Source organism: Ictalurus furcatus, chromosome 20, assembly GCF_023375685.1.
Source record: "Ictalurus furcatus strain D&B chromosome 20, Billie_1.0, whole genome shotgun sequence".
Classification (NCBI taxonomy): domain Eukaryota; kingdom Metazoa; phylum Chordata; class Actinopteri; order Siluriformes; family Ictaluridae; genus Ictalurus; species Ictalurus furcatus.
Genome location: NC_071274.1, coordinates 6,337,794 through 6,357,226, shown reverse-complemented (window position 1 = coordinate 6,357,226; position 19,433 = coordinate 6,337,794). Strand labels below are relative to the sequence as shown.

The window sequence follows — 19,433 nt, the reverse complement described above, 5'->3', positions numbered from 1 at the left end:
GGGGGTTGGGGGTTGATGTGTGATTTGTGCAAAGCAGAGAAGACACTCACTACAGGTGAGTCTCCAAGTCTTGAGTAGAGCAGGTAGCTGTGTAGGTCACCATGTTTCATGTAGGGCAGAATCACCACAGGAGATGGAAAGCCTTCGCTCTCCACAGTCTGCAAACACACTCCTACAAAACACACACACACACACACACACACACACACATTTAAGTTTTAATAGCCATCTCTACCAGATAGTATGTAAACATGCATATTAATATTTGATTAATAATTATATAACATTTTATTGGCTTTTAGCAGCTTTTACCATACAGTGTTACGTTAGAAACTTATATTATTATAGTATTTTCACTCTGCTTTATCATTTGTAAAAATAAAAAAATAAAATAAAAAAGAAAAGGTATAATTGTTTGTTAAATGACTCTGATTTCACTTGTATGTTTTTTTGGGGGGGTAACTGCTCACAGTAATTCCAACAGTCAGTAAGCTATGTTTTTTAAAACAAAGAACCATGTATAATCGCTGATATACAGTCAATAAGTTCCCGACATAAAAAAGGTGTTAGAAAAGAAAATTTTTCACTGTCTAGTTTCTCTGTAAAATGACAAGCTGTGTTTTTGTTTTATTAAATGAGAGAGTGAGAGAGAGAGAGAGAGAGAGAGACAGTGTGAGAGTGTTTGGTCAGGGATCAACTGTTTATAGAATGTAAGTGATAACAGGAACTAACTTGTTTCACAGATGTGCCACAACAATGGTGTGTCATTCTTTAGTAATATGGTAATAGAGGACTAAAACACTTCAAAATGCTCTTATGGTTAAATAATCCACTTGGTGTGGTAACGGCATCAATGCACCAGTGTTTCATTTTGATGCATTATTATTTACAGTCTCGAATCATTAGATCCAGATAGTTTGTAGGACAATGATACACTTGCTTGTGCAGTATTTGCTTTTCTTACCTAGTAGCCTCATGACATTCTGATGGTCGAACTCCTTCATACAGGCTGCTTCTCTCAGAAAGTCCTCCATCTCAGTGCGGGTACAAATAGCAACTGACACACACACACACACACACACACACACACACACACACACACACACACACACAAAGAACAGCTTATTTTAAAAGAGAATACTATGAATAGAGTATGAAGCAACTATACAATGCCCATGTAATGAGGATTTCATTCATTTTCATATGTTTTGTCCTAAACTCACTCTTCATTGTCTTGACAGCTACTTTAAGAACTGAGTCCTCTTGAGTCAGAAGGCCTTCCATAACGGAGCCAAACTCACCTGCACACATAAACACACACACACACACACACACACATTATTCTACATGCCTGGAGTATAACTAAGGCTGTAAAGCCATTGTGTGATGTGAAGCCATGCTCACCCTCTCCGAGTGTTTTTCCCAGAGTTAGTTTATGTCTGTCCACCATTACATCTTGCAACTTCTGTTTGAGTTCATCGCTGATTCCCAGTGAGTTCACTGCAGAGAGAAACACATACTGATGACTGGCTTTGTAAGGACTTAAGCTCTCCTTTTTAAAAAAAAAAAAAAATCCCAGATAACAGACAAGATTTGGTTAACTAGCGAAATTCAGACTGACTAGCTGCTCAATAGCCTACATGTGTCATGCAAATCAGAGAAGGAACTCTGAACTATAGTTCCCAGCAGCCACTGCATCACAGTCACATGACCACCTGCACCTGAATCAGTCACAGTTGGCACTGCATTCTTTGTCTTACATTTGTTTTTCTTTGCCATTGTCTCTGTTGCTGTGTTTAGGTCTTTAGTTGATGTTTACTCTTTGCCTTAGTGTTTTGGCACAAACTCTGTAGCTATTGTCTTGTGTTTCACTTGTAGTCATAGCAAAGTAAATCTGCACTTGCATCCGTCTCCGCCCTTGAATCGTGACAACATGCACATGTACAATATGCTACATTGTCCCAAATGTAGGATTTTCTAAACAACTGGCACTCATTACACTAAATTTGAATTCTAAAAATTTCCAATGTACCAATTGAAAAACACTGCAAACTTCCTTGTATTTTTCGTGCCTAGAGTGCAAAGAAACTCAGTGGTGCATGTGAAATCCTCGGTCATTGCCCTTGAAGTAAATTTGATTTTACTGGCAGAGATGATAAACAATCATATCGGTCAGCTGTAGCCAGGAGTTATTCATAGTCATTACTGTATCAAACAACAATTCGGGTCAGCTGTAGTGAATCCTGGAGAGGACTTTATGCAGTAGAAATCACTCATGAAGGCAACATGACTAAATGATACTGGAAAAGTCTGTTCTCTCTTTAAACATTCCCACAAGAGAGAAAAGTGGAAGGGAGGTAACTGCCAGGGAATTTAGCCAGAATGTGATTGTCACACACACACACACACACACACACACACACACACACACACACATGCACACACACACACACATGCCCACGCACTAGAAGCAAGAAAAATAAAACATGTGCTTCATCTTACACAAAAGCCTGATTTCATTTCTCCCTGTCTATGTTCTCCGATAAAGCATTACATCATACTTCACTTAAACTTTCTGCTTCACACAAAAACAAGTGAGCTCAGAGAGTGCCAGTCAGTCTAGCTCTAGCTTTGGCCACTTGAATTAGTTATGTAAGTCAAATGTGCAGGAAAAACAGAGGTTGGAAATATTAAAGGAATAAAACACAATGGCTGCTAATGGAAAATAAGCTGCCACTGTTGGACCCTTGAGCAAGGCCCTTAACCGTCTCTGCTCCAGGGGTGCTGTATCATGGCTGGCCCTGCGCTCTGACCCCAGCTTCCTGACATGCTGGGGTATGTGAAGAAAAGTGAATTTCACTGTGCATGTGTGTATGTGATAAATGACTCATTATGTATCAAAAAAGTTTTATTCCTTACTGCATATTGACTCACATGTATTCCTTCCTTTTGACCCAGGTGTTCTTAATCTTATACCACAGCAGAGAAGAACACAGAACGGCATGTCATACTCGGCGTACTGTTTATTCATTTATAGTTGCTTCTAATGTTGTGAAACGTCCACAAAACAAGTTAGTTCCTGTTACTAATCCCTCACCAGTCTCTCCTTTTTCCCTCTCATGAGGTTAATAAGAGAAAAAAATGCAGTTTTTCATGCTACCAAGAAATGAATACCCACTCAGTCCTGAAGACTTTCCACTGTCGGAATCTGTGGATGTGGATAATGATATCAATCAGGTTACCTACGTAACTAATGTTAAATGAAGGAACTTTCAACAAGCATGTGAAGGCACCAAGAGTTTATCCAGATCAGCCAGATAAAGTTATTTAGTTTCAAAACTTCCCATGCAGTATTCTACTACTGAAAAAAGGCAAATTTTCTCTAATGACACGGTTTGATAGATGAGAAATGACAAAACATTTACAGTACGGATGAATCAGTATCAGTACTTTACAGTACGGATGAATATCAGAGTAATTGTTCATTTATTTGTTATTTATCTATCTAAATTTTACTCAACAGTTCAAGCAGTAGAACAAAATTACTCAAGCAACTTTATGCATGAACTAGCACTGCAATTTGGCATGAAAAGAGCCCCGTGGCCCATAATTCATCTTGTCCTAAACTTGCTAAAAAGCTGTCCGGGAGCACATCTGGTGTGTATGTGTAGATCACTAGTGTTTTCCTGCAGCTGTGAGGGTTTATGGTGTGCACGTAAGTATGTGCTCAGTCCTCGAACATGCTCCCACATGCTGAGCGCAAGTGCATGTTTGTTCTTATGGGAACGTCCACTTGTACCCGTGAGCAGGTGACGAAACTGATGAACAGCTCCAGAGAATATAATCTACTTCCTTCCATTCTTCATTTAAGTTACTTTTCTGAGTTTCTTCTCTACTCTAACTGTTGTGTTGTGAGTATTTGAGCTTTTTCTCTCGGCCACTTTGTCACAAAGGCAAGTTAATGCTCAGCAGGGAGGGTAATATAAAAGAAGCACTGTCTGAACTAGAGCATGCATTGACACTATGAAATGTGATGCCGATTCGTGTGTGAGTGTGTGTGTGTCCACTCTTGAGAAGATAGTGTGTATCCAAGTTTCCACACCGAGGAAAAGGTTTATATCTAATCTAAGTGTTCTTACTAAAACTGAAGCCATTTTAACAGAGCATTTTGTAATGTTTGGAGCCTTCGGCTGCTTGAGAGGACATTTGTAAATCAAAACACTGACAAGCAATGATTTCCCTCCGTGGATTCCTCCATGATTGTCTTTCTTAGCAATAGGCTACCCATCTAACTGTGATGAGTGATGTACTGTATATTTACCTCCTCAAAACACAAACTGTATGATCAATGTTATAGAGTTAGCAAATATGTTTGTATGTTGACTGATCCAATAAACAATACCTGACAATAAGTCATTTAAATGTAAGAAGTGTTACTTTGTTTACTGTTTGTGTTGTGAGCAGCCATGTTGATTTGATGTCATTTGCTGAACTTGGGTTAGTGGAGACTTTCCCAAAGTTGACCAATATGGTCGAATAGTCAGAGATTGGAAATTCTGATATACAAGTTTTAGGCGAATTCAGCAACATGTCACAGGCTGCTGTGAAATAAGATAAAAAAAAAAGATGAAGGACTAAGCACCTTTTTTTTCCAATAGGGGGTTGGGGCAGGAGGGGTATGGTCTGTGGGAGTTCATTTCTGGGCCAGAAACCTTAAATCTTAACAGAAACCTAAAGAAACTAGGGGTGCAAAGAAAACTAATTGAATCAGAAAAACGGCCCAACAGTCAAAAGGATAATGGTTAAAATCCCATACTGCAACGAAGCACACAGCAATTGATTCACAGTCTTCGGTTCTGCCGTGCATGTGCGCGAGTGTGTGCATGAGTGAGTCTTGCGTCTTAAGTCAAAAGTTTGGAGAGGAAATGAGCAGAAAATGTAAAATACTCTGACAGCACCATAAACTTACACACACCTATGAAGGTGGCAATATATTGTATATGACATTGACTAAATGTTTTAAAATTGTTGTTCCTCACAAAAATCTAAACTAGGATACATCAATACATATTTATTTTAACTGGACCAAATCATATTGGATTGGACTTAAATCCACTTGTACCAAATCAGTAGTAGGACAAAGTAGTGAACTGAAAGGTATCGATTCATTACTATGTGTCACCATGTGTATTGCATCTTCTGGAAGAAGGAGATTCACAACCCTAGAAGTGAGAACTAGTGAGATCCCTTGTGCCTTGAATGACAAATCACAGGTTTTTTATGGAATCTTTTTAAAAACACTTTTAACGTGACAAATTGCACCTTTAAGAAACACCCTGATCACCCTGAACCCTGAGAACTGACAGCGAGCAGAAAGCAAACTTTACAAATGTACAAAAGTAAAATAAAATAAAGCATAAATTTTGTTACATTATTACTTTAAAGTCAGACACTTTCTAAGCCTTGTAATTAATTAAGGAACTGGATCGGGGGCTTTTGAGCAGAGAAGTCACCAAACATTGCTCGTCTCATCTCATACAAAGCACTATTTAGCCAATTTGCTAGCTGGCTGGCAAATGACTAGACAATTTAAATAAAGCACACTAGTAAAGAGTGTTCTTACAGTCCTTGGTACTTTAAATAAATTTCCAATTATAAGGAATTTCATCATATCCTTATAAGCTGGTATTAACTTCTTTTTTTTTTTTCTTTTTACACCAAAACAATTAACCTGTTCTTTGGTTTTTGTACACCACAATTACTTGCTTAATAGCTAGAAATTGTGTTTAGTTAAACTGTCTTTTAATACCTAAAACATTCTGTACTGTGAACTGTAAAAAAGCCTACTTCTACTACTACTACTACTACTACTACTACTACTATTAATAATAATAATAAGCTTTTGTTATACTTTCTAATTGTAATAGAATCAGATCTAATATAATGAAATTTAATATTTAATGCAATTAGATGAACGTTTTTAACATAAACCCAAAATCACTGCAGTACCAACATGACAGCATCTTTCAAGCAATCTGTCTAAGAGCTTGAGGCTATTGATAAAAACACATTCCAGCATTTTCAAAAATACCGCTAGGTAGAAACCATACACCCTAAGTACAGGGGTCAAGACAGTGCTGCAGAGAACACTGATGAGATTCACACGTTCAGTTTCCATCATATTTGGACATGCTGAGAGATTGCAATCTCACTCGTGGGTTCAAGCAAAGCACTGACAGTAGGGAGAACGTAGTACAACTAACATACTACATCGGCAGATGCAGAATCAGACTCACATGTGGCTTCGTTGGTGCGGCGGCTGTATGTACGACGAGCTCGATACCGAACCACCAGCTCTCCACTCTCCATCATGGGCTCAAACGCCTCACTGAGAACATACAATATACACAGCATACACCGCAGTGTTTCGTTAGATAATCCCTTTCAATCTTAATCTTTAGCCTGAAAATATTTAGTATGAAAAACAAATCATTGTATGAAAGAAAAGGAAAAAATATACTCAAATATACTCAAAGTCCCAAGACATATTTGTTGTCCAACATATGTTTGCTCATAATTTTACTAAAGCTACATGGATAATATAGCTATCACCTAATCTCATCCAAAATCTTTTTGTCAATTTCATTGGCGATGTCACTCAGACTCACCAATGTGGTTTTATGTGACTTACTGTACTCTGTAAGTCTGAATAAAACATTAAGCTCTAATGTTATCTTGGATGACACTGCATTCTCTAACAAATGCAAAACTAACACATTATAATGTTTTTACCCATGTTCTTAGTGTGGTTTGATAATTCAGGACCCTAGGACTCGCTTCCAAAAGTCTGAAGTAGTAGAACACTGAAAATGATGCGGGTGATAATATAGTTCCACTTTGACCTTAAATTTGGACTAGTTTACTCAAATATGGATTAGTTTGCGTAGCTTAATCATTTCGTCTGAAGGTGTCATTTATTTAAAGAAAAAAAAATTTGGAAAAAATTATTTGTTATCTACGTCATCCTTGTAGCTCCGGAGCTAAAGCTAAACTACTAAACAACAAACTAAATCACTTCTCTGATCATGTGGGCATTGCATTTTTCCTTCAGCGCATCAGCCTGGTGTTTACTCACCCAAAACGTGTTTCCTTCCGCCTCAATTTGGCCATGTATACAGCCATGAGCACTGCCAGAGCTATAGCTACTGCCACGGCCATGACTACGTACCACCAGTGCCAGGACAACGCTGGAGGAGAGGAGTGACCTGAGAGAAAGGTAAAACAGACTGGTTTAGTTAAGTGGTGCTGATAGAATAACAAAAACAGCAGCAACATTTTACTTGCTGCCTCATTTGCACACAGCCTGGTCAACTGGTGAGTGCGTTTTTTTTTTTTTTTTTTTAATATACAGATCTGTAATGTGTCATTTGCCTTTGATTAAATTACTGTCTATTTTAAAGGAGGAGTTTTTAGAGACCTCTGCTGCATATGAGGTGAATTGCAAACAAACAAACAAACAATTAAGTTTCCTCATGTTCCTCAATTGACCCAGTGTCCTCTGTAAATTCTACAGATGCCTTTTAGAGAGGCAGGACAGAGCTCATTTCTGGGCTGGGATGAAATAGAGGTTTGAAAAGCTAATTCTTCACTGCACAGGAATGTTACTTTTTTTCTTAGGTATATTTAAATTATACACTAATGACAGGTCTAGAAACACAACAAAAATAAAAGGATTATGAAATACAAGCTGAATTTGGATGATAGCAAACTGAAATTGCATTCCATGACCAGAATTTGTATGCAAGCTTTCAATTATGATTTTCTAATAAAAGTTTTATTTTCAATTTCAAACTCAGTTCTTCAACATCAAATTCAAAATTTCAGACTCGAGTCACTACATCCAGGGAATTAGGAAAAGCAAGAGAGCACAGAACTGAGCAGCACATTTCAGCAAAAATACTGTGTTTTGGAAATTGTTTTAAACACAGTTAGCAGTGGCACATTTCTCAATCCATACTGCATCCTCAAAGTTCTCTTCTGGTGTGAGATCAGTTGGAAGAGAGTTGGGAAATTTGTGCCTGTTGGAGGTAGAGGTGGAGATAAAGGGGCAGATGGAAACCGTTAAGCAGAGTCAATTAATGAGGCGGGAACGCAGATACACCTCTTAATTTCAGGAGCACTAATATGTCACGCAATATGGTGTGCCGCCCTAGACGATTATGTGGACCATTAAGGCAATGAACAAACTGAAAAACGTTTGGATGAAGACTTGCAGCAGCTCAGTGTGTGTGTGTGTGTGTCTTGTGGTATGTCTTGTAGTTTCTCATACATGACCTCAGTGCAGACTTTACTACAGGGTGTGTACCCGGTATTTAATATGTTTAGCTCATACTGTTCCTCCTTTCTTACTTTCTTTCCTAACGGAAATCTCTCCCTGTCCACCCTGTTCCACTCCCTCCTCCCTCTTTTCCTGCCCCACACCCCTCTCAGTCTCTATTGTCTGTTTCATTCAGCTCATACACAGTGTTAGACTAAGCTAACAGAGATGTAACATGGTGCTAAATATTTATGACTTTCCCACTTTCTACACTCCCCCTTCCCCTTCCTTTTTATTTTTGTTCCCGTCTTGTCTCTTCCTTCCTCTTTGAACTTATGAAACATCCTACAAAAATGAAAGCAGCAAGAAATGAAAAGGAAGTACAAAAACGTTTGGAAAATGCCATGAACATGAAAGTGCATGAGATCACTTCTATCTGCATGTGTGTGTGTGTGCGTGTGTACGTGCGTGCCCACTCACCTGACGATTGTATCCGTCCAATGTCTGTAAGCAACAAAGCAATCATCATTAATTGTATAAACTATCCTTTTCATCATTTTGAATTGAAATTTAAATGTTGCTTCAATGCCTCTTTCATTTTTTCCACTGTTCTCTCACTCTGTGTCTCATACCTGCAGGGACAAGAGACGTCTGCACCGGGGTCCATGGTCCGTATCCTGCCCCCGTGTAGGCACGCACCCTGAAGGTTATGTTTGATAAAGGGACTGACATGTTAAGAGACAGCTCCGTTACCATTCCTATGTCCAACACGACCTGGAGGAGAGAGAGGACAGAACTTCAGGACATCATACATTAAAATGCATAGGCTTCATTGTGTCAGGTTCAGTTCGTACATTGTAATAATGCTGGAATAAAGTTCTCTTATGACAGTTCAAATGTCAAAAATGGATGCCATGTAACAAAGCAAAAGTGGAAAATATGCTAGAATGTTTTTTTAAATGGAGCTGTTAAGAGGATTGTTCTCATCCTTATCAAAAAAAGAACCTGGACATGTAGCATGAGACATGCCACACTATCCATCATCTTTGTATATTTGTCTCCTTTCTTGCAGAATAAGTAAGAAATAACACACTTAGGGTGTGCTGTTATAGAAAAACAATTAGCCAGTGACCTGGTAGTTATTGTATGAAGCAGAGTTACTGACTACGTTTACATGGACAGCAGTAATATTATTGACCTTACTCTGAGTAAGATAATAATGTGATTAAGGTGTTTACATGAGTCGCTTTTTGAATACTCCTTTCATGTTCCTGTTTTACATGTTATAGAACATAATTAAATTAACGGCACACGTCATTACGTCACCGCGCCACGCCGTCCGACGTCCCTCCAGAATTTCACGTATCAACATACAGTTCATCTTCATTATGGTACTGTATATATAGTTTTGGGTGTTTTTATTTAAATTTTTACGAACGCTTCCAGTGCGGTTAATTATTTGTCATGCTATACATGCTAATAGACGACTGCTTGAAGCCATGGGCTGCGTCCCAATCCACGTACTTACCTACTGTATAGTAGCTGAGATACATGTATTTCGCCTGCTATAGGCCTATAGTAGGCAAGTACGTGGTTTGGGACGCAGCCATGCTCTCTTGTTTGCCGTAAAACGGTTGAGCAATGCCGTGTGTGATTGTGTCCTGTCGCAAAATGCGGTGAAAACTCTCACACGACGTTAATAATGTGATTAAGGTGTTTACATGTCTGTAATACACCTCGATAATGCGACTAAAACAGGAGTACTCCACATGTCTTAATTCGATTTGTGTTTACTTCGAGTATGACCTTAATCGGATTAAGGTAATTAAAAATTGCTGTTTACATGGTAGTTTCTTAATCAGAGTATTGTCTTAATCGGGTTAATAGTGGATTATTGCTGTCCATGTAAACGCACTGACTGTTACCACACCAAAGTTGACTATATTCCAATAACAGCAGTTCCCAAAGTGTTTTATTCCTCTTATACCACGACAGTTTGCCAGCGATGATCATTTTTAAAGTTAAACAATGACTTGTCATACTTTTTATCTATTTACAGTTACAATATGTTGTGTATGTCTATGAGTCAAGATCCTCACAACTTATCACTTATGTTATATACAGCTATAAATCATTATTCCCCTTACCAGCCTCTTTTGTTCTCTCTCTCTCTCTTCAAGTGAATAAGACAAATCTGCCCGGTTACCAAGAAACCGCTAGGCACAAAAACCTCTGTCCTGAAGACTTTCCCGTAGTGGAAAATATACTGGCTGTTACAAAGCGCTGACACTGGAAACTCATTCTTTAAATATCAAATAAGCATCTAAAAATAGAACATTTCCCCAGATCAACAGTTATAGAATATTCTTATAATGTTTTTTTTTTCAATCCATTTATTATTAGTATTAATAGAATGTGTCATGTCTACCATAGAAGTTCCAGTGAACCAGTGTTTACTATAGAAACGATAACATTATTACGAGTGTATTATTGTAAACACGTGATTAGAATTACTGTCAGAACCACTGTCAGAGCTGTTGTTATAGAAAATTAATCAACACCTTCTGACCAAACAGAATGAAGTATTCAGTGGTGCTGAATATAAAAATATATCAATATAAATATATATATTGATATAACAATTTCAGATTACAGATATATCGTCACACCCCTGACTGAAAATATTTAATGGTGATCACCACACACCTGAAATTAAGCAAGCACATTCACATTAAGCTAGAACATGACTTCAATGTAATTGCTACTGAAAAAATGACTTAGCAGTGTTAAGGTGAAAACAGCAAATGTTACAAAGTCAATCATTCATGAGTAACACATTGCAAAGAATCATTTGATAGAATTAGAAGTAGATCACAATGTCTAAGAAATGAGGTGAATGGGTTAATGGATGGCTGCTACCGCAATAACTGCTATGTCCATATATGGTATACGCTTATTTGCTGAATACTACATCATAGTATGTTATGTTTACATTCTCAGCATTTTTATTATATTTTTATTCCTTTGAACTACCTGTTATATCGGATACTTCAACACTAGAACTGTGTACTGGTCGGCGCTACACTTACTGTGAGTTTTTCCTGTTTTAGTAGTTACTGTACTGTCTTGCGCTGTTTAGACACGTTTGCACACGTTTGCACGTGCACTTTATGTAGAAATGTGTAGATCTTATTTAGTTCTGTGTCGTCTTATGTGTTTAGTGTGTTGTTTTATGTAGCACCATGGTCCTGGAGGAACGTTGTGTCGTTTCACTGTGTACTGTACCAGCTGTATATATATATATATGGCTGAAATGACAATAAAGCCACTTGACTTGACTTGAGTTCAATACGCATTATACACATTGTGTAATGTTACAAAATTCCAGAGGAAATGCAGATGATTTTTTTGCACTCATAGGAAGCTTAAACATCAACAAGAGTAACTGTGGAAGTATTAATTAGGAAATACAACACAGATGAAAACTGTGAGGAATTTGCATGGTTAGTGTGTGTGTGTGTGTGTGTGTGTGTTTACTTTACCTGTTCCGTATTAGGTGTGCTGTACTCAATCATGTAGCCCTGTAGCTCTCCATTAATCTTGCCGTCAGGTTTGGCCCAGCTGATCAGCAACTCTGTTTCGTTCAGCATAGCAGTGACGTTCACTGGTGCACTTTCTGGAACTAAAAACACACACATATGCACATTAAGTACAGTATTAACCATACGTCACACACAGAAAAAACTTTGGTGCATGTTACATATGTTACTGTGCTTCCTAGCAATGGAATTAACATCTCTATCCTATTCCTTATTCCGATTAAATTAAATATCAGATATGTGTACATTGGGAAGCATATGTTATTATTTTGACTTAATATCTCATTATTATACTTAATAACTTGTTTTTTTTTCAATATATGATGTCCTTATTTTGAATTAATCTCATTATTTCAAGATAGTATGTCATTATTTTAACTCAATGCCTCACTATTTCAGCTTAATAACTTTTTTGGGTTTTTTTTTTTTTTTTTTTACCAATCATTCGACATATATCTGTCACATGGATTCCATTAAAGCAAGACTGACTTACTTACTATCTGCAAAACAGCATATGGAATAAGATTATTGGATAAGCTATTATATTCAATATATTAGTCTTAATGATTGTGGGGTGTTAAATATTAAGTTGAAATAATGAAATAATATGCCAAAACTATTAAATAATCTAGATATTAACTTTAATTTACGAGTACTTAATTTGAAAGTCAAAATAACAACATAGTATCTTGATGTAACAAGTCATTAAGCATGCTTAGTAATATTAATCAATTATTACGCCAAAATAATGAGATATGAAGCCAAAAGAACAATATCTTGAAATAACAAGCTATTAAGTCAAAATAATGAGATATTAGGTTAGAATAACATGATATCCTGATGAAATAAGTCTCTAAGTTGAAATAATGAGATATTAAGACAAAATAATAACATAATATCTTAGAATCACATGCTATTAAGTCAAAATAAAGAGATATTAAGTCAGAAATATCTTGAAATAACAAGTTATTAAGTAAAAATAATGTGGTGTATTTTATAGTCAAAATAACAACAGGATATATTGAAATAACAAATCTTTAAGTTGAAATAATGAGATATTAAGTCTAGATAACAACATGATATCTTGGAATAACAATGTATTAATTCAAAATAATGAGATATTAAGTCAAAATAATAACATGATATCTTGGAATAACAATGCATTAATTAAAAAATAATGAGATATTAAGTCAGAAATATCTTGAAATAACAAGTTATTAAGCTGTAATGTTTCAAAGCAAACACATTTAATTACCATATTAGGTACCTGCCTTGTATCTACACTGACTGGTAAATGAATCAGGTAAAACTAGCTGATACTATAGGTGCACTTTGTATATCAGCTTTGTATTTCAAATGTGCTGTGGTCTGGGAAAAGCTGCTGGATGAAATCTGGCAAACAGCCACAAATGAACAAAAATTGACAAAAATTTGGTTCTTCTCCCGCCGAACATAATTTGACACATCTACTTTATGAACCATAAACATATTTCCACAAAACCTTTTGGAATCACTTTATTAACTTCCTAAACTTCCCTGGGCTTCATTTAAAGATTGCGTTATGTAAATAAGGAGTCAGCTTAACAAATGTGGTCAGCTGTATTAATACTAGCTTGCTAGCTAAGTGTGCTTTTCTAACACACTTAGCTAGCAAGTGTGATTGTCAGGCTTGGATCAAGTTGTTGGTTACGTGCCATGGTGAAATGGACATAATTCTGTTTGTAAATGGTACAAATACAAGTTGTCAAATTACCTCTGATGCACACTCTGGCGCTTACACTGTAGAGAAGGCAGGGGAAAAAGTTGTAATGTTTAAGCTAATACGAAAATGAGAAATTTAGCCAAAATAACAAAATACATTGACGAGCCATGATGAGTGTGAGATGGTTCATTAACCGGGTATCAGGAAATACCATACGTGCTGTATAGTGATTTCAGCGTGCCATTGGAAACACTCTTGTATTACTGGTGTTAATATTTGACAGTGTTATATATATACTGGTCTTGTTCTGCCGTTGCCCTGGACACAGTATTTAGTTGTTTTCTCTACTTTACCTCACCTGCTATAATTAATAGGATGTCTTAGAGCAGGGAAAATACTCAAATGTGTTTCTACAATATGGAAAATATGAAGGACCTGGGATGAGAATCATTGTCTCCTATGTCTTTTACTTTATATTATAGGCACATATATTATGTCTGTTTCATGCAAAAGTCTTCAATAACATAATTTTTTTTTAAATGTTCTTGCTGACTGAAATGAGTAGAAACAATAACACATAAAGTATAAGTCATTATCCAGAAGTCGAGATGTAAAAAACGGTAAAAATTTACTTGTCTTGGTCGTAATCTGGTATTTTAATATTGTATTGCGTAACAACCAAGTAAGCCTTTGTCCTTTTTTGACACCCACAAAATGTGTTTTCCAGCTGTTTGTGTGTTTGTCCTAGCTGTGAGGACGTGCTGTCAGGGAATTCAGAGAATGTATCTTTACTAGAGAAAAGAGGTCAGTGGTAAAAGGAAAAAAGTCTAACCGAGGGCATTAGGTTGATTGAGAGAAAAGTCATCTCACACCCACCCAGTACACACACACACACACACACACAAACACACACACACACACACACACACACACACACACACATGGCTCTGTGTCTCTGTCTGGGCCCCCCCTCTACCTCCTCTTTATTTTTTTCCTTTTGTACCCTGTCCCTTTTCTCTCCCAGTCCCTCTGTCTCCGCTCCAGAGCACAAGGAGAAAAACTAAAAACGCACACTGGCAGCCAGAAGGCCAAGATCAGGCAAGAGGGGAAAAAAAAAAAAACATGAATAACAGGCTAGAAATAGCAAAGTGTGTATACGTGTGTGAGTGTGTATCCACAAACTGGTTCAGTTAAGTATAATTTTCTTTCCTTCTTCCCACTTAAAACATACAGTGGGTTTTCGTTTCCTTGTTTTCTACATGGCCTGCAGGAACACACTCTCCCATGTCGCAGTGCTTGGGCTGTTCTGAACGTGGTAGAGCTCTGACGATGCTATCAGGCAGCGTTTCGTGCCTGATTGTTACCACATGTGGATCTGGCGGAACGCTAACAAAACAACTGGTGTGTTTTGGAGCCAAAATCTCTTAAACTCTCAAGCTTAACTCACACATACTGCTCTCTTTCTGTCTATCCGAACACACCCAATCTTCCTGTTTTTGCGGACAAGCCAACAAAAAAACAAAAAAAACCCACATGTGACTAACACGACTAATACGAGGGAATAAGTAAACACGGAGAGGAGGAAAAAACAAGCAAGAAAATAGAATAACTGACAGAAGCCACAAACTGCTCACAAAAATGTGGAGGACATAGACTACTGACAGATCTTGCACTGGGATTAATGTGTATGAGTCATATTTTCTTTCGCCAAGCATGTGCAAAAACGTGGCACAGCTCAATGGAAAAGCAATTCCCTAAACTGAACCTTCACTGTGTACACGGTCCATATTAGTCAGAACTGAAGACAAAAAAAAACCAAAATAACACGCTTTTTAACAGCAGTCATCTGTGATTTCTATCCTAGACTGGGAGACCTGGCTCCAAACACGTTACAGCTCACCGTTAGCACACCGCTAAGCAGTCACAGGCGGCTGAGGCTTTAAATGAGTCAAAGGGTTCCCATCAAGCCCTGCGCCACATCTGCGTCTTGCACTTTACGAGGCCAGAACCGTGTTTTTAGCCTCCCTGCAATTAGTCACAAATCAGCGTTGTTTGCTGTTTGTAGCCGCAGTCGTTTTAAAAGAACAGTGAGAGATCAAGTTAAATGACTCACACGCAGATGCTGCTTTATATATTCCTTTGGTCAAGCGGAACTCAGTCCACCTCCTACAGGTAGTTTCAGGTTCAGTACCGCAGAACACTTCCCGGTCCACATGACAGATTTCACATTAGACTAAACTGCCAGTGCGAAAGCCCACTCAGAAATCTCCCTTAGGTGTATCAGTTAATTATTAAGAAAAGACGCCACATGACCAAAAATACTTGGAATTTACTGAGACTATCTAGGTATTTAGCTAGCACAAACAACGTAGAGGCAGAGTGAAAATCGGGTGACTAAAAATGGCACTGCATTTACACTTAGATACACCATTACATGAAACAATTTTCAAAGGCGTGATCACAGCAGACGTGGATCATGTGCAAACATGCTGAAAACATGACTGTTTTAGCAGTATAGCAGAAATATAGCCTACATTTCTGTATACTGACAATACAACTGATGACATTTAAATAAGACATGATGAGAAATAACATTTTAGTTTCAAGAATCAAATGAATGAAGTCTATTACGCAGCTATATAAGACTTGTAAGCATTTTCCTAATCCTCTCAAAGAAAAATCCTCTCTGTGATTCATAATTTTTTAGTTTATTTCTGTTTTCTCTCTTTTTTTGATGAATGACTTGGCTCTTTCTGTCTAACCCCCCCGTCCCCCCCTCCACAAACACACACACACAACCCCATCCCTCTCTCTCTATATAACACTTATCCCTAGGGCCAGGCTGGCTCTGGGAAACAAGCAAAGAGCATGTTGTTTTTACTCCCTCCTCCACATTTTCCTGCTCCCTCCATCTCTTTGCCTTTTCCCACACTTCATGCCTGTGCTTCATCCTTTTCTTATTCGGGCGCAGAGAAATTCCGGGTCATCCGGGGTCATTAGAGAGGGACCCCGGGAGCACGGAGGTGAAAGGAAGGATCGAGAGAAAGGACATGGCCAGCCTGTTGGGGAGCGCAGGAAGTGCATTCCTGACCGGAATTTGAAGAACGGCCCGTAGCCACGATGAGCAAGAGAGAGAGAGAGAGAGAGAGAGAGAGAGAGTGAGAGAGAGAGAGAAAGGAGGGGCAGAATGGGATTAGGGTCATAATCCGATCATACTGCAGCAACTGACATGGTGTACTGAACACGTGACACACCCCTGATTTTCAAAACACACCTTACACACACTCACAGGGAAAAGATTAACCATCCACATTGGCTACACACACACACACACACATTCATAGTAACGCTGCCCAAGAGTATTACAGGACAGTGGGACAAAAGTAAAAAAACACACATGGAATAATGAGTCAACTTTAACTCATTCTCTCTCACCCTGTATCCATCCTGCCCTTTCTCCTGAACAATATTTTTTATTTATTATTTTGATACTGCTACACAGATTCCGTCTCTTTCTCTTTTCTTCTTTTGCAGCAAAACAACAACTCCCATCTCTTTTTGCTTACTCTTCAATTTAGCAAATAAACACAAATCCTTGACCCATCTTTTTTCACTTCTCCTCCAGTGGTGATATTGTGCATGAAGGAACGTCATAATTTGGGCAAACGCATCATAAGATGCTGTTTAGAAACTAGTATGAAACCTGCTTAATGCTTAATTTCCTCCCCTTGTCTAGATTTTACTAGATGACTATAACCTTTTACTCCAGCACCCCACTATTGTTTATGGCAAAGATTTTATTGATGGCATTTTAAGGAATGTACCCTTTCCCACCCCCCCCTCTCTCTTTCGATCTCTCTCTCTCTCTCTCCCCCTAAAATCACTTCTTCATCCATTAGATGGGGTGGAAAAACCCAGCTGAGGTTCAAACCTAAACGCAGTCTTGCCACACAGACACCACGGAGCCACACTTGCCATTTCAGGACATTTCTGAAAGAACCGCACGCTCATCTTCACACACATACACATCTTTACTTATACCCTTGGTAATCCTCTTCCTCTCACCCCTCCCTGCTTGGTCTACACTCTTCTCAGGCAGTTTACATTTGAAACTGCGTCTTGAGGTGGGAAGGAGAAACGGCCGAACATCCTGCACATACTTTTTATAAACATCCCATAGCTCATTTACCCTGGGCACAGAAATAGCAGTGTGTGAGCTTGATTGTAAACACCTTTTCTAGCTTCCTTAGCTGTGAACACTGCAGTCGTTATTTCTCTACTCTGACCCAGACCATGACACCATGACAGTTACCGGTAACACTTCTGATGAATCCTACGGTCCTAAATTGCAGTTCTGGATTGTGAGTACAACAAGCAGTGTTATGTAAGGAATAAAACTCTCTCTTAAAATTAATAAGACAAAAAAAAGCAGCTTGTCATGTTACCAAAGTTCTCTACCCATCAATCTATCAGTTTTTCATACCACTTATCCTACACAGGGTCATGGGAGAGCCTGGAGCCTATGCCAGAAACTCTGGGCACAAGGCATGGGACAGCCTGGTCAACCCATCGCAGGCCACAATCATAGACACATTCACACACCACGGATTATTTGGAAATGACAATCAACCTACAGCACATATCTTAGGACTGGGGAGGAAACCGGAGTACCTGGAAGAAACCTGTGAAGCATGTGGACAACATACAATCTCCGCACATGCTAGGCTGTGGTGGGATTCGAACCCCTGATCCTGGAGGTGTGAGGCAAACGTGTTAACCATTAAGTCATCATGCCCCACCCCCTTGCCAAAATCATCATGCGATTAACAATTACACATGTTTTAATCCACATATATAGATATATTATTATATATTATTAGACTTACTACGAGTACATTACTATAAACCTGGATTTGACTTACATGGCACTATTATCAGAGCTGATGTTAGAGAAAATTAATCAACACCTTCTGACCAATCGGAATTCAGAATTCAACAGTGATGTGGTATAAAGTGCATTACAACATTATTGTCTGCAACGTTCTTGTGAATGGCTATTATAATGCATTATGTGGCCTGACATTATAAATCAAATACATGTGCTATTATTATAAATGAGCTATAAATGTGCTACTTATGAATAATTATACAGGGTTGTATTAGTTATTGTAAAACGATGCTCAGTATGTATGCTACGCATTCTGAATACAAGATTTATAATAAGTTATACTCTTTGATCAAGTTTCTCACTTTATATATGAAAAAAGTTGCTTCTCACTTTTTATTATCTCGGCATTAGTTCAGTTATACAGTACATCTGGTTCACCGAACTTCATAATGAAGTTACAACATAATGAGCAATTGTTAGGCAGTTCAGCAAAAGTTCACTGACTCTTGCTGTTCACACGTCAGAGGATGTTCTGTTGTGTACCATTGCCTCTGGTTGTAATAACTCCCATTTTTATTCATAAGAGAAACATTATTATATATCTGTAGTAGTTGAGTTAGTGAAGACCTACCTCCTTCATTGGTGCAGAAGGTCACCCATGGCGTCCAATCAGAGACCCCCTGGGTGCTCTGGCAGGCGACTCTGACGTCGTATTGGGTGAAAGGCTTCAGGTCGGAGATCAGGTGACTGGCAGGTGGAATGTTAACATTTTGGTTGTGGATCATGTGATCGGGATTCAAAATGGAGTCCTCTCCTGATGGCTTAACCTAAAACACCAAACCATAAGAATTAACATAAAATGCAGTTATGTCTACTCCCTTGAAAATACATCTACATTTAATTTATGCAAGTAATCATAACTAATAT

At 38.1% G+C, this 19,433-nt stretch overlaps 1 protein-coding gene across 1 annotated transcript in view; it reads right to left on the bottom strand.

The window, feature by feature from the left end:
* Window positions 1–19,433, bottom strand: part of LOC128623923 (tyrosine-protein kinase receptor UFO) — a 38,580-nt gene that overhangs the window by 4,709 nt on the left and 14,438 nt on the right. Inside the window, exons 7-16 of the mRNA XM_053651105.1 lie at window positions 19,138–19,333; window positions 11,860–11,999; window positions 8,950–9,091; window positions 8,798–8,821; window positions 7,136–7,265; window positions 6,297–6,388; window positions 1,405–1,500; window positions 1,224–1,301; window positions 965–1,057; window positions 51–172 (exon numbers count right to left, since the gene is read on the bottom strand). Coding sequence (XP_053507080.1) covers window positions 51–172; window positions 965–1,057; window positions 1,224–1,301; window positions 1,405–1,500; window positions 6,297–6,388; window positions 7,136–7,265; window positions 8,798–8,821; window positions 8,950–9,091; window positions 11,860–11,999; window positions 19,138–19,333 — 1,113 coding nt within the window. The remainder of the gene's footprint in view (window positions 1–50; window positions 173–964; window positions 1,058–1,223; window positions 1,302–1,404; window positions 1,501–6,296; window positions 6,389–7,135; window positions 7,266–8,797; window positions 8,822–8,949; window positions 9,092–11,859; window positions 12,000–19,137; window positions 19,334–19,433) is intronic.